The following is a 26593-nucleotide window of genomic DNA, read 5'->3' on the forward strand; positions in this document are numbered from 1 at the left end:
TCTAAACACTGGGCTCGGAAAGGCATGCGGTAGGCATTGTAGCGATCTGCGATTGTAGGCTCACGTATTTTAGTACTCCTCAGTATGCATTGGCTGCACACGCCCACAAGACACACATTTGGTGACCGCAATGCATCGCCTTCTACGGAGACGTGAAAGCAGCAATCGTTTAAATTGTATCGCAAAAAAGACGGCACCATACCTATTGGTGTACGTACAGAAGCCTCCTGTATATAGACTTCACGCATACGTACATATAAATGTGTCACCTTCAGGAGGGTATTTCATATTCTCTGAATAGATTGACTGTCATGGCCAAGGCTGAAACGTGCACGACAACGCTCTTAACAAAGTCGCGCGACAAAACGTTCAAATGTAAACTTCGGTTGATCAGCGTGGAGAATCCCAACAGGTTTAAAATAAGTTTCACGCAACGCCTAGCGTTGCGATGTGGCATGCTATTTATACGCGTACGGTGCCATTAGCGCGGTGCGTTATTTGAAGTGCTGTTCCCTTTATTATAGGTAGGGAGCAGACTTGCAGCATGCGTGGCGTTTCCGCTATTTTCAGATCGGGCACATTTAGCTGGCAAGGCAGCACGCATTGCTTTCGTTCCTGGCATTATTCTGGGACACCGTGCCTGGCTGCCTGGACTGTCTCGCATACTTGTTAGATAATACTACGCTCCCCCTCCCACATGTGCAAGAGCTGCTACCAAAAATGAAGTGTGCTCATCTTCGGGCTCACTAACATCCACTGCGGGGAGTAGATCACTTTCCAAGATGGGGACACTTTATCTACGGGGGTAAATATAGTGTTTAATCTTGATGGCTATGCACGCAGATGTACTCGAACGCGGATGTACTTGTACTTGCGATATTTACTTTTCGCGCGACAAGAAATAAATCCACATTCTGACTCCATCATCCTCCTCCTTACCGACCACAGCCGGCCAGCCTACCGTGCCGTGCAATATAAACCAATGAAAAAAAAAAGAGCCGGGATAAAACGTGCCTTTAATGTGCAGACTATCACCACTGATACAATTAATTTGGAAGAATTCACAGCTCACGGTAAATTACTTACAAAACGCACCGTGACCTTTTTAACGTGCGATCAAATCGGCTCAAGCACCTCTGGGAATTTGAATCTGAAAAAGAAAATCCTGCCGATGTGGATGGAAACTCGTGCGGTGCTCGTAACCCAACACGCTTCTCATGCGTGCCTCCCACCCAAATAGTACGTCGGCCGAAGAGAGCAGGGGCCGGGAAAAAAATCAAATGAATAACTATTGCTGCAAATCGCTCACGGTGTACAGTATGCGCTTGCAAATAGATTTGTACATACCATTCTTTTTTGGTCCGCGCCATATCACAGCATCATTGGGGCTGCTGAGCAGGAACCCCACCGACATGACACCTAAATTCTCCTGAACATACTGCGAATGGAAAAACACATTATGAAGTTTGTAAATAAATAAATATATTTCCTTAAATAAGAATTTCAATTACTTCTCTACAGCCGTTGTGTCGTATGTTTATGCTTGCAACAGCTTTCCATCAGCGTCAGTATCACACTATTTCAAAAAGAAAAAAGCATTGTCGAATAACTAATGTCGAGTGAGGATTCAGTGCCCTTCAAAACCTCCAGATGCAAACCTCCCTAAACCCAGGTTCTAAAACAACGCCGTTAAAATTGTGGGGATTTCTGTCGTTGTAAGCATAGACTTGACTTGACGTACGAGCCAAATTTTGACTTGAAGCCCTTCTAGAACAGCGTTAGCATTTACATAACTCACTCGTGACCTTTGATACAAGGTACGAAATCTATACTCTAATTATTTTTAATAGTACATTATCAGCACGAGTAAATTATCGCATGTCATACCAATAAAACACAATTAGTGGAAACAACCAAATGTATTATTTGGAAGAGGTCAGAGACCATTGCAATGCCCCTTTTTTTAATAAACATATCTCCTCCACCACCACCACCACAGTATTGAGGGGGGAAAAAACAAATGAAGGTATCATGAATCCATTTAAAAGTTGAAAGTGAATGCAAGTTATTTTCATTACCAGACAAATTAAATCCGCACTGCACCACTGCACAAACGTCCAATGGACACAAAGCCAAAGGATTCCAGCCAAGGTTACAAATAATGTCTTCAGGATGAGAACAACTCCTTTTCCGCTTCCCGCGTGTGTTTATGCCGCTGTCGCTCAGAACGGAACGGCCGTGAAGGACTCCTGATTTTATCACCTCACACGGAGATTTCAATATCGGTCTTTGGAAGAAAAAAAAGGCTTCAGGATATATTTTGCCTCAACTGGTTTGCTAATATATTTTTTTAAATGCACTGGATTTTTAATTTTACCAAAGACGGCCCCAGAGCAAGTGATCCATCGTGCAATGACGCTGCCGGGTTTCAAACGATGGCTCAACAAGTCTGTCATAATATCAGGTTAGCAGACTGCGATAAAATTGGTTTAATTACAATTCACTATGTACATATGCATCAATAGATCGTTTTATTCAATTCGTGAATGTAATTTTACATTTAATAATTATCTTTAATGAATTCAATGTTGAAACTATAAGGAATCAAGTTATCAATTAGAGTCAATTATTTTTTTAACGTGCATTTCCATAGTTGGGGGAACGGCAACATTTTGCAGCACATTACATAACTCATCTAAATGTCAGAGTGCATACATATAAGATTAAACGTGAGAGTTTGCAGGACGTGTTGATATTTGCAAGAACAAAAAATTAGCATTTCGCTGGTAACCTCAAAATAGAAAATGCCTGTCGACCTCAAAGCGGAGGGGCTGAGTGAGATAGCCACTGCGTATGTCTGCCCACTCTCCCCGCCTCCCTGCCTCTACCGGTCATCGCTTCACCCGCATGCGATGGCGGTTCAACCACAATTTGTGAATGCTAGGAGGGTTATGGTTACTACCTCTGGGGGGGGGGGGGGCGGCAGGGAGGAAATCCGCGGCATATCATGGTAAAAAGAATAATGATTTCCGGTAATACCGGAAGAAAGGAGAACTACATGTGGTGCATTCATAATTACACAACTAACAAAAACAACGGGACCTTTAATCGTGCCCGGGAAGACTTGCAGATTTCCCAGGACAGCTACTTCAAAAAGAGGACGATTCAGTGAAAACAGGATGGGTGGCAACCCTAGCGGGGGGTTTTCGTGGTTCCTTTGCTCCAGTGTTGTCCTACGTTTGTTGATTCTTGTTCGTTCGTTTGGTTGTTTACCCCTCTCACAACTGTTTTTCCACGCGGTGTTTCTGCAGTTCTTATTTGTTTAGAGACACCGTTATTTAAGCCCACAATATATAAGAATCGGTATCCCTAACCTGTGTTTATTCTGGTTGCGTAATCATAGTCTGCAAATTAAGTCCAAAGTAACAAAACATTTTTTTACAAACCAGCCTGCGGACAGATTTAACGGCTGATTACTCTATTCGCAGTCCAGTGATGAGTCACTGCGGTGAGCATTGCGTATATGAAGCTGCACATGGAGACCCAGAAATCCATTATAGGGTTGAGGTATTTAGTCCATTATGATTAGCATAGGCGACATGGGGAGGTTTGAGAGGGCAGTGGCGCGTTGGATCGAGCACTGCGCTGATGCCGCCTTATCTGAACTCGATCGCTGGCCACGGGCAAACATCGGCGGCCAAATCGGCAGCCAGTGACAAATGAAATGGCCCCTTGGACTTCACCAACTCGCAGTGGCCAGCGTGTTCAAGTACGGTCAACCAATCCCCATGACTATAACACAGTTGGTGGAGTTAGGCCTTCATCCAGCAGTGGATTGACAAAACGGCTGAAAAATCGGTATTTTATATAATTTTTTAAATATTTTTTTTTAATGTCATTATTAGAATTATTGCGGTAGGAATTCAAATGCATGCTATCAGCCATTTAATTTTCTCAACAGTTACAAATGTTTTACTTGAAATCTCATGGAAAATCTGAATTTAAAAATGTGAAAATGAAGTTGGGGACTTTGTATCGAAAACGAATTCCTGCTTCTCATCTTCGGCGTAGAAACCTTTGGAAGCTGCTGCTTTTATGTCTGTCCAAGGCCATGCTCACATCAAATACAAATTAACCTCGAAAATCACCTAGGATTCGCTCAATTTTATCTTTCATTCCACCTCATGCTTTATCTCACAAACGAGCTAATCCACTCATCACTGCCATCTCTACTTCAAGACTGGCTATCACCTCGCTCTTTTCAACTCCAGAGTGAGATTCACTGGACGAAGTTCATCTTAAATGCATACACCCATAACTCAGTCTCTTATCGACACAAGGTGATTATTCAGGACCAAAACCCTCAAAGTCGTTGATGCCCCCCAGAGCACTGAAGTGGACTGTACCCGGGACAAAACAAATACTCTATTAATGGCCCAAACACCTGGAGTGTCATTGCTTCCAAAATATCCTGGTTTACTTTCCCATATAATTCAGAATTTGATGCGAAGCTGTCGATTCCGTGTGATGACTTCACTTGCAGCCGTATTTGACGTCACATACCAGTGCAATAAACGTATAGTCAGTATAAATGTGTTTCTAAAACTTAATTTTAATTGGAATGGTTTTCAAAAGTTATTTGTCCAAGCCAACCTGTGTTATAGGGCAATTTATTTTATTTAATATCGTTTGCATTTGTACAAGATTTTGATTTCTTCCGTGTATTGCAGCTGTTTTTTGTTCCAATTTCTATTTGGTTATTTTTGCTCCGATTTCTGTTAGCTTCATCTCTGTACTTGTATTTACGTTATTGCTTTTACCATGTTGGTGACCAAGGGCACCCTTTGCAATTGAGACTATCCTTGTCTCTTGAGTTCTCACCGATTGAAAATATACTTTAAATTGTCCTGTTGTTGTCTCTCAATGTAATTCCAAACATCCACCTATCTACGCTCCTTTGAACTTTGCACACTTTCCATCATTTGCACTTTCCACTTCCATTGTTAATGTCCATGTTTGTGTATGCTGATTCTAAATGTGGAGGGAAAAACCGGAGGGCCCGGAGAAAAATCCACACGACCACGGGGAGAACATGCAAACTTCAAATGTACAGGCATCAGGGTCGGAATCGAACCCACGACCACCTGTATACCGTTAACATTTCGCCACCCTGGGGCCCTATATACACCTTCTTTAAACAAAATTCAATATTTCCAAGGACAAATACTTTGGAAAGTGTTACAGAAGCCATGCATATGCATGGGGTTTCCTTGTTGTTATGTGAAGGACGATATAGAAGACTGGAAAGGGAAAAGTAGGAGAGGAAGGCCAAGGATTTGGACGGTGGAGGAGGAGCTGGCGGAATGGGGCATTCGTGGAAATGAAGAGGAGGGCAAGGAGCGGAGGAGGATGGAGAAGTTGACAACCAAGGACCCTGCTGTCAAGGCAGAGCACCAAAGAGGATATCAGACATTGAATTTTGTATTTTTGTTGTTCGCATGCTACAAAGCCAGGAGCAACCAACGCAGAAGCTTATGGATGACTTCGCGTGCCACTTTTGTATTGCGGGGGGAGTGAACTCATAAACACCGCCCATTTGTTGTGTTATCGGGGGGGGGCCCGGAGATTATCTGTGAGTGCTGTGTCACCCTCTGGGTGCGAAGCTGGGCTAATCCTCAGTTTGGAGGAGGCTGTGAGGCGACGGCGAACATTCACCGTGCCCACGTTACGACGGCTCTCTCTCCAGAATCTACAACGCCACGCGCCGCGGTTTTCTGTAGGCTGCAGCATGACAATGCAGAGTTGGCACAGCAGCGCTGGATTGTAATTGCGTTGGTTAGCCGAGATTTGCGCACAGCGAGTCATGACTTTCTTTTTATAGACATGATCAATGCATGAGAAATCCAATTACTGAAGGTAAATAAAAAATACTGTATCGTCAAACGACAATAAAAAAATAACCATGACCCATCACAACAAGTTTAATAGTCAACCAATACAGGTAATGTATTATAACATTTTGAAACATTCTAGTTAAGTTAAAGAACATTTTTCTGGCATAACAATTATAAAACCATGAAAAAACCCTCACACGAAAATAACTGTGTCTTTTGTACATTTCTTCCGATTGTTCCTCGAGACCATGAACACTGGTTATACCATGGTCTCGTGAAAACTGCCCAGAAAAAAATGATAACGGACAGAAAATGTTGGGTTAGTGCCTTCAACATACATTTTGTTGTTTAAATAAATAAGCCAAACATGTGGTCATACAGACTTTAGACAATCTGTGGCCATACAGACTTTAGGAAAGCACAGAGTATTTTTGGAATATGCTAGATTGGAAATTTCACAGATTGACATGGGCACGGAAGCACAAATTGGATCCTGCCTACCACTGTGACAGTCAGCCATTGAATCGACCAATTCCATAATCTGGTACAAGGGCTGCAGCAGAGGCAGTCGTGTGGCAATGGACACGGTACCGTCAATCACACCACCCCCTTCTGCTGGGCCCAGGAAGGGAAGCGTTTAAATAATAAAGTTTGAAATATCTGTGCCCTAACAGCTTAGAGACGACACATAAGCGGATCAAGCGATAAAGGGTGGAATAACAAATAGTGTCCTAATTTACAACAAATTCTACATTGCATATAACATTGCAATAACTTCCAGCCCTTTGTCAATCTACTTTCTGGAGAAAAGACTCCCCATGCCGTGTCCGTCATGGGGGTAGTTTGGTCAATTGGTGAATGGGGTGCACCCAGGATCGGTTTGGATGAAGCTCACTCCTGATGCTAGCCATGGGTGGGAATCAAAACTCAGCTCGCAGGGTTCAGAGCAATGCGTCCCCCACTGCTCCCAACATGTCATGCACTGCTCTTTATTTAAGCGTGCGTTGATTTATACGTGTACTGTGAAGTAGCGACCAATGATCTGTTGCATGTTGTTTTGTGGTGGATTGTCAAGTCGCTTACCACAAGAGACCAGCCCGCGCCACTCTGATGAACCTAAAAAGAGAGAAAAACAAAACCATCAATAATTTAAAACATATCAACAAACAAAATAATGTTGGTTTGTATAAATATTATATTTATGTTTGGGCCTGGTATGAAGCTGCTACTATATGTGATGACACCGGAGGATGGGATATCAGAGAATAACACTGGTTTACAAAAACAATTGCAGAATTGCAAGAATCACATTTGGGGATGACATAATTAAACTTGTCTTCATTTAACCTCTGAAATGAGATATAATGGAGGACAAACATAACATTTGCGATAAGAAAAACAACCCAGGCAGGGCTTCAGTCGTGTACTACAATATAATCCTATAGCACTCGGTCCTTTGGTCTTTTTGAACCGCTTCAAACGATTAAAATGAAGTTGGTACCGTGCAAAAACTGACACCGCAGAGAATTTGGAGAATGCCCTACGCACCGTTTTGTGCAGCTGCTTCTACTGCTGCTACAGAGACTTCATTTCCCCTGCAGTATACACAGCTCCATTACTCATGTCCACTAATACAAGCACAGTTAGGACACTTGGAATTTGAATTTGACGTGCCTGATTTTATATATGTATACATATATAAAGTAAACCTACAAGCAGCCATGCTGCAAAAGTATGCAGAATACTGACTCAAAGACGATGAAATAATCTATCCGATTTATATTTTGCCAACGAGTAAAATGAATGATTCAAAGCAGTCTCACGTAATGTATGTTTACATTGGATGCTCTTTTCGGCATGCCAGAGAAGCTACGCCCTATCAACAAAGAGTGACTTTCATGCACTTTGCTACATCAATGCATTGATTTGAACCCATGTACAACAATTCCTTTGTACTGCGAATGCCGCCAGAAGACACACACACGGACAGAGAGCGCTCGTGCAACTTCTACTCGAAGCAGTTCCGCTGATAAACACGGCCACTTTTCTTGTGCGTGACAAGAATACTCGCGAGCAACAGTGGAATCTAGTACTGTGGCCGTGCTTCTGTGCGGGGCCCGTGGGCAAGCACAATCGGTTCATTTAGGACCATTACAGAAGCTGTCATGCTGCTGAATGAAAATGCAAAAGGAGTACGTTATCACACAACTTCGAGATTTACCGGCTTTGAAATTATTCAAAGTAATGAACTGCTCAAATAGGTTTACGCCGTGAAAAGTGTCAAGGGAAAATGCTTTTGTCATTCAGGTGGACGGGCGCCTACAAAGGGTAACGCCACACGCACGGCTGAGCACTGAGGCAGCAACCGCACGGAGGGCCTCATTTCAAGGCCCAACCCTCAAAGTCAGGTTTTCACCTTGGCAGCTGTGAGGCATTCATTCATTCCACTCGCACAGAGTGAACACTCACCCGTTCATTTGCAGGCGGCGAAGCATCCATAACAGAGATGCCGTAGAAATATCGAAATTTGGCATAGGCCTGCTATGCGGTATAACTTCCAGGTCATTTCCAAACTGGATGCTTGCCGGGATTGCTTAAAGGGGTTTTGAAATAAAAAAAAATCCTTGTTATGCGGCTCATATGTATGTACCGTACGTAGCCAACCGTGCTAATCGGAGGTGCACATGATAAAGATGCACATGATAAGGTTTTGTGGGTTAGATCGCGAAAATGTAAACGTGTCGTACACCCACCTCCACACGACACAGCCAATTGGTAAAGTTTGTCACGTGACACATTGCATTGGTTGCGAAAGCCCACGTGTTAAATTGACTCATAACATAACTGTTAAATAACTACATTTCGTAGAGGGGAAAATGGCAACAACAAAAAATTGTTAATGACTTTTAATTAAAAATGTTTGTTTTAAAAAATATACAAGGCTAACAACTGGATAAAAAAAGTAACGAAGAGCACACATAAACCATGGTATAATAATGTATATATGGCAGTATTACATTAGGTACCATATATATAGTACAGTACTATACAGTACGTCATGTATCCGACCATCACATATCCACCCTGGCCAATTACCTCCTCACCCAGTGTAACATCTGCACATGGAGTAACTTTGGCTTTGTACAGATGTTCACAAATCCAACCATTTCACACACGGCCGCGCATTCTTAATCTGGAGTATGTTCTCTCACGTGTAAAGCAGTAAATAATTTCCACATGTATCAAAAAACACTTTTTTACTGTGCATGTGTCTCAGAAACTTGTCTTTGCAGCGTTTAACTGTCATTTAGTTTTTTTTCATAGATGTTCACATTTTTCACCCTTTCACAGCGTATTCATAACCACTAGCACGGTGTTGTTTGCATGGAAAAACACCAAATAGCACCTCAATGGACCAAAACATAATGCAGAAAACAGAAGCATAAATCGGGGAACAATCCTTGGGGTTGTTTTAAATTTGCCTACATTATACAAAACAAAATCATCCGAGTTTAACATGTTTCGCAAAATGCACTTCTATGTATGTTTTTTTTACTTCTTTTGCACCATACGTAGCCAACCATGCTAAAAAAAACGTGTACAAAGAAGCAGAGAGAGATACATGCCTGGAATGACACTCCTAAAAAATATAGTAAGAGCAAAAACTCGGATCACAGAACAAATGCAAATTAGTCTGCTAATTGACTGGGAAGCAAGTGCGTGTACATGGGCAGGACACATCACGGAGAGAGAATGGGCACTGGGGGAGTACACACCCCAGGGGATGAGCACCACGGATGTGGAGGGATGAGATCAGCTCATGTGCAGAAGCGAGATTGGTGCATTGTGGGACCGTGAGGCCTTATCACTAAACATGCCTAATAAAAAACACAACTGCAACCCAAAACATGAGTCAGTCACCCAAGTGTGTCGAGAAGGTGGCTCCCAACTGATTCGGGAAGTCACATGGTCTATTCTGTTAAAATGGAAATGGGGACGAGTGTCTCCATTTCTCCAGTAGCCATGTTTGTAGCCATGGCGGTACTGGGTGCCGTCACCAGACAGAAGGACAGGAAGTGGCAACCCAGCGCATCTTCTCTGTCTTTAAGGTGCAGTATAAGCACTCGCACTTACCTTTACGTTACAGAGTAATTCAACACATATATATTCGACATCGCCTTCATCATCCACAGCAATATCATTACCAACACCATCATCACAAGCACAGTAATATCACATAAAAACAATGAAAGTTCTACAAAACAATTAGATAGTGTTCAGTTCAAATCATCCCTCAGGGAAACGTCTCTTGTCGTATATGAGGGAGCACGAGTTACTTCAGAAAAGCGAAGTTTTAATTCATGAATCTAAGATGACACAGATGGCCCCTTTGCCTGAAATCAACAGAATGTATCCAGGCCCCAGTGGCAGCCATCACGCCCTGGGTAGTAATTGTAAAATATTCCCTCTTTCAGTTTCTAAGCCAGACCCATCAAGTCTGTTGACACCCCGTCACGTTTGGAAAGCTTCTCATTCTAGTCGGCATCGCTCCGCATTCAAGTCTCCAGACCCCCGGCACTTTTCTCCAACGCCTCCCAAGTCGTCTCAGGGTTTTTTTTGTCTCAGACCTCACTGCGGTGAGAGTAAAACATTGCCGGCCCTTGCCGTTCACTGCAATTACTTGCTTTCCAACGGTGCCTCTGTTGATGTGCGCTCGGAATCATTCATGATCCCTCTCCGTTGTCCACAACAATGTTCTTTCTCATACAGTGAAGGCAGGAGAGAACTTCTCACCTGATGGCCTTGCAGCCCCATGATTCTTGGAATAGATGGACCGCAGATGTCAATGTCCAACAGAGCAACCTGAAAACACATTTTTTAAATATTTTGAATGGATATACTGTACTGTTTATCAGTGAACAAATGAAAACTTATATTCACATTCAAATTTCGCCCCTTTATAAAAAAAATACTCTGGAAAAAAAAAGTGAAAACTTAGAACTACAAATGTTTCACTGTCATGTGTGAAGATAGAAAGATTTAGAACGCATCATGCTGCGTTGTATAGCATAATGACATCAATCAAAATTAGATCATGAATTCACTAACCCTAATATCACGATAAACCTTTGAAGCATCTGTAAATAACAGCACTATAAACACAACGTTTTAAAAGACACACACACACTAGGAATGTGCAAAACCACCCGTGTATTGATTCAAACGCTCATGATAAACGCAGCAAATTGAACGTGTGAGAACGGATTGAGATATATATGTAAATTGCACGCTAAATACACCTGGAGGCTAATGGAGTGAACAAGACAGGGCAAACGAAACATAACATATAAACGAGGAAATAAAAACCGACAATAATAACTGATTCCTCAATCAAATTGAGACACCCTGAATCACAACCAGCTCTTCAAATGGCCACGAGAGTGAATCATTATGTGCCTAATATGTAATGTGATAATATTTTAAGATTGAAATGTGAAGTAATTCAAATTAAATTGACATTGTACTCAAATGGCCCCTTACGGGTTATTTGCATCATTAACCTCCAAAGTACTGACTTCACACACTGCGATGCCAACCAGTGAGTCAAGCCCAGAGGTACGCTACGGTTAATTGGAAATAGCTCGGAACGAAAACCATTAACGAACACTGAAATTAGTGCAACCTGATAACAACATAAAAAAGATAGAAAATGTCATGCTGGATGCCAATAGAGAAAAGCTTTAAAAGCAGTCCAGATTCCCTTGGGAGCTACAACTCCTAATTTGCAGAGGACGTTGAGAACAGGGTTCTACAGAAGATATGTTAAAGCGATCACATCCACCAGTGAACATCCTTTAATGGGGCCAACAGCACTCACTGCCATTACAGAAGGTGTTCCCAAAACGCACAAAAAGTTGCCAATTCATCACGGAGTTAACAGCATACGATGACAGCGTTGGGAGTTGAACACTGCATTGGCGCAGTGGTTAGCACACTGCACTATGCACCCAAACACCCGAGTTTGATCACTGGCCATGTCTAACGTGACATCTGAACTGCATTGAACTGGTAATGGACCTACCCCCGCACCCCTTTACAACCCACAATGACCTGTGTGGTGAAGTATGGTCAAACAGCCTCCAAATGTCCATGACTGACACAGCATGGGAAAGCCTTCAGCCAGCAGTGGATTGGCGTTTAGATAAATGTTTGCCTCCAAATGAATTTAATTTCCAATACGATAGAACGGTATGGGAGTTTCAATATGGTCGATACGGACAATGTATTGCAATGGGGAAGCCAGTTTAAATGTGGAGCTTCTCCAGGCCAAAGGCCGTAATGTCATCAAGACATGGGGGATTTATTTATTGAGATTTTCGAAGCACTGGCAAAGAAAAAGAGTGGCTATAACAATTAACAGAGAAGACGGTTTCACAAGGTAACGTTGGCAATGGGTGGATTTACATATTTGAAGCACCAAATTGCACAAGACAAATTTGCAAATTAGAGGAGATACTGTAAGCTTTTTTGATGTACGATCGCGGTAAAAGAATCAAGGGAAGAATGCTCAGGGAAAATGAGTTGCGGTCACTTTGTGCAGATTGTTCAAATGACTAGAATGGGCAAAAGAATAGATTTACACTTTGCTTTTCGAAATTGTTATGAGATGTTGCATTTACAGATTATGCAATAAGTTACCTGAAGAGTACATGTTTCAACAGAACGGTTACTATGGAAATCATGAAACACGTGGCTCTGGTTTCGAGTTTATACGAATTTATATGATATATATAGAGCCAATACACCTTCACTTCCATTAGCAGCTCTTCCAACATAAAGAACAGACGAGCATACTTGCATACATAACTAATTCCAGGACTTTCATTAGAGTGTACGAGTCAAATGAAATAAAGGAATTCCATTCCCTTCAGTAATGCTTACACGCATTTTTAAATAGACTTGAAACATTTCACAATTGGGTGTAATAAACTGTCATGGCTAAGGAGAGTAAATAGCTTGAGTGAGTGACACTGGGATTATAGAGGCGCATATGCAATATAAGCCTATTATCTGCATTGATCTCTGGGAAACCTAATGTCGCAAGGCGATCGACCTACTCATCAACAACTCATCAACAACTCCAATTAATAAAAAAAATTCCATCCCGCTCACGAGAGAGTGTGGAGCAATGCCCATCTCTGTTGGCAAGTGGTGGAAAATCCACATTACGATGGCAGAGATAAGCCCGTCTTTCGTATGGCTACTGTGGACGGCTCACAGGGGTGCTGCTCGTAATATTGCCCCTGAGGAGCCGATGGGCTGAGTCAAACCAGCAAGTAGCCATTTAACGCAAGGCCGTGGAATTGTTAATCGCTCTGCCACAGTGCCATCTGGCATTCGGCCTTCAACTTGGCAGCAGGCTTCTGGGTGCCAACAACGAACAACAACCAACGCCCATCATTAGCAACTTGCCGTTCCTCAGCCCTGCACATATACCAGGGATGACACATTTCACCTTACTGGGATAAAAAAGAGCTTCACAACTCATCCGGATTCCCCCAGTATAAATAAGGATTCTGAGTCTGATATTCCATTACAGTCAGCCAATACTGCCTGCACAATATGAAAATGCCACACCCTAGCCACCCGTGCCATATATTCCCTGCCCCTGTTCCAAGTCCAGGCTCAATGACATTCCTAAACTCTTCAGCCTATAACCACGTCTTCTCCTGCCACTGCTGGTGGAAGCCCCACCACTCAAGGGAGCTCTCGAGTATTTACACTCCTTTTCTCGAGTATGTTCGCATATACACTCTACATATCACTGTCTACATGATGCACATGTCACACTCTTTTTTGGCCAATGTCTTGAGATGTGGTTGTACTGTACTGTGTTCCATTTCATACGTCCCGCACCTCCGATTAGCTACGTACGGCGCGAAAGAAGTTCGACATACATACACATCGTGTACCTTTCACGGCAAAGGAATGGTTACCCTTCATGTGCCTACATCTACAGACGTAGAGTCTCAAAGTATATTTTCTATTTACTTTGCTAGGGCCGAACTCGTTGACGAAAACAGTATTATAAACGACTCCCGCTACAAAACAAAATTCGTTTTAGCCAACGGAGGCTTTTTGAGAGGTGATTAAGATAAACATGCTACGGCAAGCGCCGCAAGGCTTGCCATAGCAAAAAGCTTCAGCGCCCGTTTTGTTTTTAAAAGCTCGTGAAAAGTCCATTAGCACAACGAGATGTTGCCCACCTGTTTGGTTTTGTCCTCCGCAATGCCACGAGCCAGCTGAGTGCTGAAGGTGCTCTTTCCCACGCCGCCTTTTCCCGACAGCACCAGCACCTTGTACTTCACAGAGGCCAACCTCTCCTTTATTTCTTTAATCGCTGCAACAACAACACACAATCAACCCATTAGTGGAGCTCAAAGGAGTACCGATCGCAGCGCGGCGAAAAACCCGTGGTCTGGGCAACACCCTGAGCCAGTGTGCAGCATACTAATGCAACGTTACCGCAAATCAATTTCGCTTTAAACAAAAACATATCTCATCGCTGCACAAATGTTACAGCATTAAACATTGAAAGGACGAAGCCGCCCGACAGAAGGTCAAGTCGGAGGTTGTGTGTACTTAGTGTGTAGAGCTATTCTGTCAATCCACTGCTGAATGAGGGCCTCCCCACTTCACGTGGGTTCATGGGGGTTATTTGCCCATACTTCACCATGCTGGTCAATGGGGGTGGTGGTGAAGACAGCGAGCATAGACATTGCCATGTAGTACAGTACAACTATGCATTTGCAACATTGTCCTTTCCTGCTGTCCACAATAATCCAGGTGTAACGACGTTAAAACGCTGGACAGGACTGATCTCGAGTGGCAGTCAACAGCGGGAAGTGGAAATTGCACATTCCTATGATGGAACTGAGCTTTTCCACACTGCTCTGTGGATTTATCAAACATCATCACTTGGGGAAATTGTCGCGCGGGTAACAAATGTTTGATGTAACTTAGACCTGTAATGATCCCGCCTCTCCCCACCTCACGATTCAATACATCTACTCGGTTCAGTGTTATGATTCGATTCCAGGATCGAAAACAATTTTACATTATGGCAAACGTAGCGCCTCGAGTGGCTGCAGGGATCATTATCATCATCATCATCAGCCATGAACTACAACCTTCTGGAAGAAAGCCTCATGCCCGAGTCGTCGCGTTCCTCGCGGTCTCGGGAAGCGACGGTCCAATCTAGTTCCTGCACCCGAGCCAATTTCATTGCTCCATCTCCACAGCAGACCACCGAGAGATGAAGTCGATGTGTTCCCTCCTTGCGCTGTCCTTCCATTCCCCAGCTTCATCCGTTCGCCACGCATCTTTCCAGGGATGTGTCCTGCCCAAGCATTTTTTTTTCCTGACAGTGAGGCGTCGCTCACTTGTGATCGTTCTCTGATCAACGTGTTTCTCTTTATGTCTCTTGTATTCGTGTTGAACTTCTTTTTCGCACCGCTCTTAGCCAACCGTGCTAATCGCCGGTGCTAATCTCGAGTGTCATCCCAAGCATGAATCTCTCTGTGCTTCCTCGTACACCACTTCTTGGGTTTTACTCCATTTGCTTAGTAAGTGTCCATGTTTGCAAGAGGTGCCATGGCAGGTCACATTGCACTCATTAAAACCGTTCTAATTCAAGCACTGTGGTACGTAGCTTTTCATTTTCAAATGATTGAATACATCAAAAGCGCTTCCTCATGTTCTTGCTCACCTATTTAATTAATTTTTCTGATCCAGATTCGCCTTCCAACAATTTCCCTCGGTGTCATTCCCTCCAACGTATATTTAGTAACCTTGTTGTACGTGACTTTTGTTATTTTTTTATACAATAAACCTCGTTATTTCGGTATTTGATCATTCGTAATTGGGGATAATTCGGCATATACTGGATATTGGTAATTCGCCATGAGCCGAATTGCCATGCCGAATGGTCCAATTTCGGCATGGCGCGTGGAGCGATACCGCGCGTCACGACCAAAACAATGACTTGGTCTCATGGCGGCGCGCGTGGTGAGCATTTGTGCAGACCTGTTGCTTTGGACTTTACCTTGTTGATATGCACTCTGTGCAAGCTAACCCTCTCAGAAATGTCGTCTTCACCTACATCAAGAATAGAAAGGGACTGAAGTATACATCCCTTAGCCTGCGAGACGAATCCAAAGTTTAGGATAGAATTGGTGCAGGCGTATCAATGCGTATTTTCTTATCTGGTTACTGTTGGTAAGTGTTACTTTTTTTGGAGAATAATTATTGGAAAGCAAATTTTTATTTTTATATTAGGGCAGGAGGCATTGTACATAATTCGGAATATTGGCTAATTCGGCAAGGCCAGAGCTCCATGTGTCTCGAATTAACAAGGGTTCACTGAATTTATCTTAGAGCTCAATCTTGCAGCCTTGATTTCTGAAGTTCTCCAATCACTTTCCATCATTCATTTCCAATCGTTGCCACAACAACTGTCATCGGCAAATCTGAGACGGTTCGTATTTTTCTCCACTTATATTGATTTCTCCAATCCCAATTTTCACAAAATGTTTTCTAACATTGCTGTCAACACCTTTTTGAGGGAGCACATCTCCTTGCCCGACACCTCTTCCGCTTTGCATCTTGTTACTTTCTTCATCAGCCGTCATAAATTGCTTTGCTCATTTATATCAATGCCCTTATTCGCGTAAAAAAGCATTAAAATGGCAAAACAAAATCAAATCGACGATTGGTCATTGACAACTGATAGGCAGCGTGAGGTAGGATTACAGCGCGCATGTGAAGAGAGAACCATGAAGCGACCAGAGATGGGGGGGTGCCAGGAGAAGACTTGGGAGGATACAATGGCACCAGGTGATCCGGGCCGATAGCCCCTCACCATTGTCACCGTCTTCAATGGTTAAAGCATTTAACGTGGAAAAATCCCGTAAGACGGAGCATCATGTTTGCAAGGGTGTTTCATCACTGCTCATTTTAATAAGTGTGACAATTACACCACTTTGTAGGCCACTTTGGAGGCCTACCTCAGCTTTCTGGGCCTCTTCGCCAGCTTGTAGGGGCCCCTGTATAAAACTGCAGGGTCTCCCAACCAGCCCGCTATACCCCTTAACCTGGGGGGGCCCAAGTTAGCACACTAAGTTCAGTATCCCTGCTAGACAAGTTGCTTCGCCTACTTCAGACCATCCAACCCTTAGACATGCTCGAGGAGGCCCAATTGGCAGGGAGAGAGGAAGCAAGGACTTTGGTGAGTTCTGTTACAGATGCCCGTGTCAATCATCAATGCATGAGTCCTCCCCACACCCCTCAGTCAAAAATAGATTAACCAGTGCGCGTACGCAATTGAGCACGTGCGGTTCATTGAAGCACAGTTAATCAAGTCTACTGAACTGACAGTGAGGTGAAGGTCAAAGGAGACCAGAAGACGGAAGAGGAGGACAAATGACCTATCGTTGTGAGAAGAGGACAGACGAGAGACAGAGGACGTGGAGGGTAATGAGGTCACAATAATGGTAAGAGAAAAGCCATACATTATTTCTGTATATTTACAGAGATCATGTAGCTGATATGCAATTCAATAGGAAGCCGGGAAATGCACTTAATGACAGGTTTAATATGGTCCCATTTGTGATTTGGAGTGATTACGTTGGCAGCAGCCTTCTAGACAACATTATCTCCTGGGCGAAGGTGCCACAGGGGGTTATGGCAAACCTGGTACATTGGCAGGGAGAGGGGTGGCACACAATACACAACAAAACCCCCACGAAACATCCCCTTGGCTACGATGGATGGCAGGCAGGGTAGTGAGAGCCAAACGGCCAATTCTGACCATTAAAAAAAAATGTAATAATACATTAAAAATAAAGGTCTTCTGTATTTGTCAGGTTAAAAAGAGTGTGGCTCTGTGGAGATACAATGTAGATGACAGGTAGGACACAACAAATCCTTGACGATTGCTTGTGTTGCGATCGAAACGTCGTAGTTTTTTGTAAATTATTTTGTTCTACGTGACTTTACCGAAAGACCCAAAGAATACGAATACAATGTTTGCACGAGCCGCTGCTCAAACCCTCATCCATGCTTTCATCACAGCTCAACTAATGACTGCAACGCTCTCGTATGTATGGATAACTTCTTTCCCATCATACGTAGCCAACGGTGCTAATCGGAAGTGAAGTACTATTAGATTTGTTTAAACAGTCCAGATGGTCCAAAATGCCACAACCAGACTTCTCTTCCACGTCCGTGAAGGAGACCACACCGCCGACTCCACCAATCCCTCCATTGGCTCCAAATTCCAGAGAGTACATTGTAATCCGAGGCAGCGAATTGAACCCATGTCCTTTGTGTATCAGGCAAAGTCTCCACCCCGCCCGCCTCTGTACGGTCACCCCATGGTGCTGTGATTAGGAATTTAAAGAGTTCAGTAAAGTTGTTTCAACCTAAGCAGGGATACATGAACAACTGAGCTTTTTGGCACTAGTCAGGCTAAATACTGATGGAGGATAAAGATATTATGTTTAGGCAGACTGGAGTTATTACAAAATATGAAGCAGTTTTATCTTTGGACAGATACCTTCGTGATGTAAACTTGTTTTCTTACAGTTCTAAACTTGAATTCTTATAATGCTTATCATGGCTTGAGTCTGTTAACCATAGGGAATTAGGTTTTGCTGTCACTCTGTTGGCATATTGAATTTCCTGTGCATGCTTCTATTACCAAACATGCCTCTCCTTCGTGAAAGAAATAATCCGGTCTTTGTGTTTGCTTCACATTACATTCACAAATATAAAGAAACAGCATTATAAGGAAACACTGCACAACCATGAAGGACTCACACCTTTTGAGACCTCCTTTGCCAGTATTTAATTATGATAGGGTTTTCCCCTTTCTGGCAATACAACAGGTTAAATTTTGATTTAAAGCTTTCGTGACTGCAGGGATTCATATTCTTGGTTCTTTCGGTAAAGTCACGTAGAAGTGAAATAATAAAATAATCTAAATATAAAACAATCAAAATTCTCACGACGTTTCGACTGCAACACAAGCAATCATCATCAGGTGTGAAATCACACCTGATGATGATTGCTTGTGTTGCAGTCGAAACGTCGTGAGAATTTTTATTGTTTAATATTTTAATTATTTTATTATTTCACTTCTACGTGACTTTACCGAAAGAACCAAGAATATAATACAACAAGTGTTAAGATGTTAAAACACCAAACTGAAACCTTTGCAAGGAATCATGTCTGCATTTACCACATATACTTGTGGTGAACATGCAAACAAAAAACATGCTCTGACAGTATATGGTGCATTGTCTTTGAAACTGATTGGTCCACACTAGAGACAGCTTTCTTTAGAGCCGAGTCTCAAACAGTGTTAGACCAGAGGACGCTCACCCCGAGCTCTCAATGTCCTGATAGTGGCATTGTCTTTGTGCTGTTCACCTTTTGGCGTCCTCTGGTCTAACACTGTTTGAGACTAGGATCTAAAGAAAGACTAGGATCTAAAGAAAACCCCATTATCATGACTCACACCTTCATTAAAAACCCATCTTCTCATCTCCATCCATACAAACATCACACATTATATCTTTCACCATTACATTTTTGCCCAAGATATCCACCAAATGCATATTGTATATATTTAAACGTATTGGCGCTATTAAGTTAGTTAAAAAAAGTGTTAAAATACACAGTATTATTCTTAAAATGATGAAATCCAATGGGAAAAAAGCTTCAGATTCAGTATAATACCTTCAAATACATATTGTCCAAAAGACGTGTATAAATTAATTCCGGGTACCTGGATCTGGAGCCTTCGTCACGCCAGATGCACACAGTGTCTGGTTGGGGCATCCTTGGCAGGCCGACACCTTCCCGGCCTGCTCGCTGCTTGTTCCAGGGCAGTCTGTGTATAACAAATACAAAGACACCCCATTTAGCAAGTGCTGTTAGAGAGCACCCTATGAATGCCGGCACGGCACACGAGAGGGCGGGTGGCCAGCACCACGCCAGGTTGCCTTTGTCTCCCTGGTGGCGATGTTTACACACCGCACCAGGTACTCGTTTAAGTCTGAGCCAACCTAGGTGAGGCCCAAGACCAGTTCAGATAATTGTCACTGGTTTTGGTCGTGAGCGGGAATCGAACTGCGTATAACACGTACACACACACACCAATGTCCACTGTGTATATACCTCTACAAACTGTCCTGGCAAAATGCTTTTTTCTCTGTGGCTGCTCCAATCATTTGGAAATGCATCCCGCTACACAAACGCAGCAGCAGCATCATCATCATGAAATCCACCGCCACTTCTGAGTGACAGTGGAAGGCTCATATTAGGGGCCGTCCATAAATGACGTCACACACCTAGAGGGGGGGGAGGGGGTCAGACATTTGTGACGATGTGTGAAGAGGGGGGGAGGGGGGGTTTGAGAAATTGGACGTCACGTAAAAATGTGAAACTTTAAATAAATATAAACAATAGAATTGTTATAACACTAATTTTGATAAATTTTCATTATTAACTATTTGATTATTTAAATTTACTAAGGTCACCTTTTATTTATTCAATAAAAGAGCATTTTATTTCTCCATGGGAGAGTGGAGGAGCATACATTTTGTAATTTTTTTAATGATTGTTATTAAACATTTTTATTTTAATTATTCTACCAGGGCTTTTATTCTGTGGAATGAATGTGATTGATATAATTACTTTGTTCTACTACAAAGTTTCAAGTATTTTTTATAGTTATAATTACTTTTAATATTTTATTATTATAAGAGAATTTCAATATAATATTCTGAACATCTGCAGTTTTAGTTAGACGGTGAATATTTTCAAGTGAATTGTATGCTAAATGTCAGCTTTCCAGCGCCACATTAAATACGCACTACAATGACAATAGTTTAAAGTGATTTGAAGCATGTTTTATTTTCAAAATTGAATTATGTTTGGGGGGGGGGCAGAGCTTTGTGACGTCATATTTGAGGGGGGGTCGGACTTTTTGTGACGCCGTGTGACGAGGGGGTCAAAAATCGGCCAAAATCGCGTGACGTCATTTATGGACGGCCCCTTTGTGTCGTCGGGCAGATGAAGCATGGCTTCTCGCCTCCAAATCGCAACGGGGAAATTAGCGTTTGCATGAAAATGTGCCCGTTATGAATGGTTTCAATGTTGTTGAGGTTTTGCCCTTTAATGCGACTATAATTGGTGATGTTTTGGGCAACGGCTCTTCTTCATGCCACATAAAGGCCAGACAGAGTGAATGGATAAGAGTTGGAGACTTGCACTTAAAGTAAAAAAAAAATTGAAATGTTTTGGCAGTTTCTATTTTCACAATTGTGGGCACTGTTGTCAAATGACAGATGTAATAACACCTTCCAATTAAGCCAACCACACATAAACGTCAACTGCACAGCCCTTTATCAATCCACTGCTGCATGACCGAATCCCCACACACTTTGGTCATGGGAGTTGTTTGGCTCATTCGACGATACTTCACTACGCTGGTCAGCACAGGCTGGTGATCGGAGAGACCTTGGGAAGATTAACATATCAATCGTCCTTCATGTTAGCAATGGCCAGGAATCAAACTTAGGTTGCGGAGTGTTTTGTTTGTAGTCCCCCCCGCACCTCTAATTAGCATGGTTAGGTACGTACGGTGCGAAAGTTCAACATACAGTGTACTGACCGCCGTGCCAACGTTCCATGCCCCAAATACATATACAAAGTTCTACTGTGGTTTGTAATAATATGTACACCCAGGATGTGCTAACCACAAGTCTGCACATTATGAACCAAGGTCACGGGTCAAGATCACAAGCTGCCAGTCACCTCCACAGCAATGGCTGACACTGCGCCTGCACCCATTCATTGTCTCCAGCGTATTCGCTTTAATCTCATCACACACAGCACAGCAACGTAGCCGGTGTCTCCCGACAGCCCAATCTTGACGCTGTCTTCACGCAGTTACGTGTCACTATCCGTCAAGGCTATAACTATGTTTGGACGTACAAACAACAAATTACGTTTTCGAACCCCGGTTGGAAATCGACTCCGACCCATCATCCTTCTGGGGTCAATTAAAGTGAGTGCCACTTTGCGAGCTGACTTAAAAGTGGGATCCGACTCTCCCCCTGTTGTAAACTAACAAAAAATAAATTTCTACTCGTTCCTCTGAACTATAAAGAGCAGGGGAATAAAATCCCCACTTGTACTTTTGGTGAACGCTGAATTCAAGTGCAAGTCTATGCACTAGGAGCAAAAAATGTACAAGCTACGCGCTGCACAATTCAATGACTCGCAGTGCTATTTATCCACACGTTTCCGTTCTCAAATATATTAAGAGATGTGCCCATTCACGTTATGATGTTCTAATTTCTCAAATATATTAAGAGATGTGCCCATTCACGTTATGATGTTCTAATTTCTCAAATATATTAAGAGATGTGCCCATTCACGTTATGATGTTCTAATTTCTCAAATATATTAAGAGATGTGCCCATTCACGTTATGATGTTCTAATTTCTCAAATATATTAAGAGATGTGCCCATTCACGTTATTGTGTTCTAATTTGGAACGCTGAGACAGCGGTGCATCTTCTCCACAATGTAGACACTCAACGTCATGAAATGAGACATGTAAACTGTTGAGAGAGCTATAGACACAATTTTATGTTATGTTAATTGACGCGTTTATGTTCAGCAGCATCTGACTTCTAGACGGTAAGTGGTGCATCCACGTTTTCATGAATCTGGAGCTTATTCAGCCTCTTGGGGCCCTAATCATTTGCCAAGTGTGCTTAGCGAGATGGCGAGGTGTTAACTACCTCGCCTGGCGCACACAAAGTGGTGGGGGTTCCATCTGGACCTTGACGCCTGCTGTATATTTGGAGTTTGCGTCTCTCTCCCCATTGTCGTGTCGATTTTCCTCCGGGTCCTCCGGTTTTTCCCTCCACATTGCGCGTTTAGAGTATGTGTCTGCTATAAATGTCCAAATGATAAGGGGCCGTCCATAAATGACGTCACGCGATTTTGGACGATTTTTGACCACCCCCCCCCCTTCGTCACAAAAAGTCAGACCCCCCCCCTCAAATATGACGTCACAAAGCTCTGCCCCCCCAAAAAACATGCTTCAAATCGCTTTAAACTATTGTCATTGTAGTGCGTATTTAACGTGGCGCTGCACTGATGTTGGAGAAAACATTTATTAAAAAGTCCAATTAATTAAGTAGAACGTGTTGTCTATATGTATTTAAAGTTGCGCATTTTGATGTGACGTCCAAGTTCTCACCCCCCCGCCCCTCGTCACACATCGTCACAAATGTCTGACCCCCCCCCCACCTAGGTGCGTGACGTCATTTATGGACGGCCCTAAGCTATCATTTGTTGCAAAGTCGCTTCTGAAAAAAAGCTGTTTCGCTCGGTGGCCCTTAGCTGGTAAAATAATAAGAAAAAAAGGTTTGTTTGAGCCATTCCTAGCCCTGGCCTCGTTAAATACCAGCCTCTGGAAGGCGTTAATTCTAGATTTGAAGTTTTCGTGACTGCAAGGATTCATACTCTTTGTTTTTTTCGGTAATTAAAATAAATTAAATCACAGTCATTTAATTTACTTATTTTACCTACGTGACTTTACCGAAAAAAACAGAGTCTGTAAGGCGTGATCACACAAAACAACTGCTGTCTGCTGCTGCCTACAGCTTGACACGGGCTTGGGTTTCGTGACGTTGAGCCCCCTTGGGTGGTTATCTTCATGAATGACGCGGCATCAAAGCGATGTTGTCGACACGATGACAGTACTCGCTCCTGTTCACATCACGTTTGCCGATGTCAGAGGATCGCGATGTTGACTGTCACCACACCCGACCTCGTGTTGTGTTTACTTGGGTCGGTGTTTCGCGTCTGGCTTGGTGGTCTCTCTCGTGTCACGTTTGACGTCTAAAGTGCGGTTCGCTGATGTTCAGCGTTTTGAGATGTTCCATCGTGAATGGCACGATATAAAATAAATAAACACCGCTTCTGAGGGCCTCTTATCCACACTTTATACTCTGATGCGACCATTAAAAACCCCATGAGCGACACCCATACCGAGGGCTTCGAGCCAGCAAATTCAAACCGAGTTTTGCTGGGTCGATTGAATGTAATGTAACGGCGAAATAATTGGCACTTACTAGCAACACGTGAAAAAAGTTGGGACTAAATTTTAAACGAACCGTACCAGTCTCGTGAATTCGTAACTCTCACGCATCTCCAGCGTCGCTACCGATTGTTGCCATCTCAGTCCAAATCAATGTTTGTGTCACACGACCATTGGTGTGAGCCCGTCACCCACGCAGTGACCCATGGCCTGAACCCATGGAGACCTCGTGAGTGATGGCCTCAAGTGGTTTCTGACAAAGCCATCATCACGAACCCTCTCTCTGTGTCTCTCTCTCAAGACAGAGAGAGAGCAAAGCGACACAGCCTGACCCAGGACTCACAACCCCAGCCACGGGCATCTCAGGAGCTGCTCCCGCTCTGTCCATTGCGACATTTCGAGGCGAGATTAAAAGACAACCCCAGCCAGTCCCCGTGGAAGGGACTCGAGCCCAGGTTGACGGCGGTGCCGACTCAGCGCGTTGAAGCCCTCTCCCCCCCTCCTCCTCTCGCCCCTCCCCGAGGCACCGGGTCTACTTAACGACGGCGCGACATCGCCTGGACGAGGGGGACGAGGGAGGCTCGAGAGCTGAGGCGGACTCACGCTCGGGAGCGTCTTGCGGGCGATCGGCCATCAGGGTCCCTGTCGGAGTGGCCTCACGCTCACTGTACCCGCAGCGCCACTCCCACGTGGTGCTTGCAGGGGCGCGCCGCCCTCGCTCAGCCCGCCTTGCCAACTCAGAGGGGTTTTCCCTCCATATCCACCCACTCATCAACATGTCCACCCAGTTTCAGTTTTCAGTTTCATGTATTTGGTATAGCCCTCTTGAATCGGGTGCAACCGCAACAAACAAAAAACAAAAACATAAACAAGAAAACATTTTAAAGTGACTATGCACAAACAAAAAAATCCAGGAAAAAACTGCACCACTTACCCACCCACCTACCTACCCACCTACCCACCCACCTACCCACCCACCTACCCACCCACCCACCTACCGACCCACCACATACCCACCCACCCACTGTATTAATTTTAACAATTCTATGTTTACGTTTTGATTGTGTAGCCAGGCGACAACTCTAGAGACCAGCATACTGCATGTCAGAATATTTATTTATACTGGAGGAGGAATCCGATGAGCTATAAAGCTCTTTGCACAGATGTCCAGTATGTAAGTGTGTTGAACTTCTTTCACACCGTACGTAGCCAACCGTGCTAGTCGCAGGTGCGGGGGAAGGACAACAAACTAAACACAACAACAAGCAGTTCTAAATAAATCCGTTTTCAATCTAGATTTAAAAGTGCATAGCTCCAGTGTCTTCTTTGTGTCACTGCATTGCGCGCTTTCAGATGCGCAACCGAATGCGCGCGATGCAGTGACGGCCTTTGTTCGATGGCCAGCCAGAAGCCGCTGCGATTGATGCATTTAATTTGGGGGGAATTATCCGAACATGGCAAACTTGGACCGTGACGCGGGCACACGGTGGCCGAGCTCTTGCAAATGAGGCCAGGGGATCCGGAACGTCCATTGCGAAGCAGACGCCTCGTGCTGCCTCCGGTTATTACAGCCACAGTATTAATCAGGGCGGCCGCTGGATTTGAACCGTGAACCTCTACGACAAGCGGCAAAACGCGCGATGGATGGGCCACGTCACCGCCTCGAACTAGGAGCCATATCTTAAATGAGAGCACCCTAGCCTGTCATGTCTGATCGTTCACCAGCATTGATTCAAACAAGCCTGACTTTGCGCATGAGACAATGTTTGTCGGTACCAAGCCAGAGTTTTGCTTGCGTTGAATGATTTCTGCTGCAATTATGCATTCCCAGAAGGCGTTAGGGCTAATGGGTTGTATAAAAAAAAACTATTTTACTTTACGTCTAGATATTTTTTTTATGTCGAGACAAGGTGAATGTTTTGTGGTTTTGGTTGCCTGGTTCTCTTCAGCAAATAAATACTGCTTGGACAAATGCTGTTGGAAATCGTGTTGCTTTGGAAGGCTCAAAGGGCGATGGAGCTAAATATGACTTATGTTTTAGTGGTGGGACAGGCCATTGTCAATTATGTATGACCATTCACCCACAATACGTTCCCAGATCAGCACGTAACACATTTTGTGGAGATATTTCATTGTTAGTACCAGGTGCATGATGTGGATAATCTTTAGTGGCTCCAATCTTTGCTGTATGATCACTCGTCAAAAATTAATTGGCTATCACATCGAGCAATTCACATTTAATATACCACATCATAATACGCTCTCCAAACTTGTGCCCAGTGTCAATATAGTAATATAAAGGCAGTCGCACACACAGGCACACCAGACTCTATTGTTTTGAAAATGTAGGGGGGGAAATGCGTCTTACAATATGCTAATAATATACGAGCCTCTGTCAGTTTAAGATGTAGGCTTTCGCGACCAGTATTATCCATAATACAGAGTTTTTTTGGGTTAGATCGCGTAAATATAAAAGTGTCGTTAAACCCGCCACCACCCGACATAGCCAATAATT

At 43.5% G+C, this 26593-nt stretch overlaps 1 protein-coding gene across 4 annotated transcripts in view; it reads right to left on the reverse strand.

Moving 5' to 3' along the window:
• NUBP1 (NUBP iron-sulfur cluster assembly factor 1, cytosolic) overlaps nt 1-24761 on the reverse strand; it is a 73088-nt gene extending 48327 nt beyond the window's left edge. For all 4 annotated transcript variants that reach the window (XM_078856404.1, XM_078856402.1, XM_078856405.1 and 1 more), the window contains exons 1-6: nt 24682-24761; nt 19744-19848; nt 14162-14295; nt 10689-10757; nt 6978-7010; nt 1348-1438 (exon numbers count right to left, since the gene is read on the reverse strand). In XM_078856404.1, the coding sequence (XP_078712530.1) occupies nt 1348-1438; nt 6978-7010; nt 10689-10757; nt 14162-14295; nt 19744-19848; nt 24682-24712 (463 nt within the window). In that variant the 5' untranslated portion in view covers nt 24713-24761. The remainder of the gene's footprint in view (nt 1-1347; nt 1439-6977; nt 7011-10688; nt 10758-14161; nt 14296-19743; nt 19849-24681) is intronic.
• Nucleotides 24762-26593: the final 1832 nt, after the last annotated feature.

This window comes from Lampetra fluviatilis, chromosome 5 (genome assembly GCF_964198595.1).
Source record: "Lampetra fluviatilis chromosome 5, kcLamFluv1.1, whole genome shotgun sequence".
Classification (NCBI taxonomy): Eukaryota; Metazoa; Chordata; class Hyperoartia; order Petromyzontiformes; family Petromyzontidae; genus Lampetra; species Lampetra fluviatilis.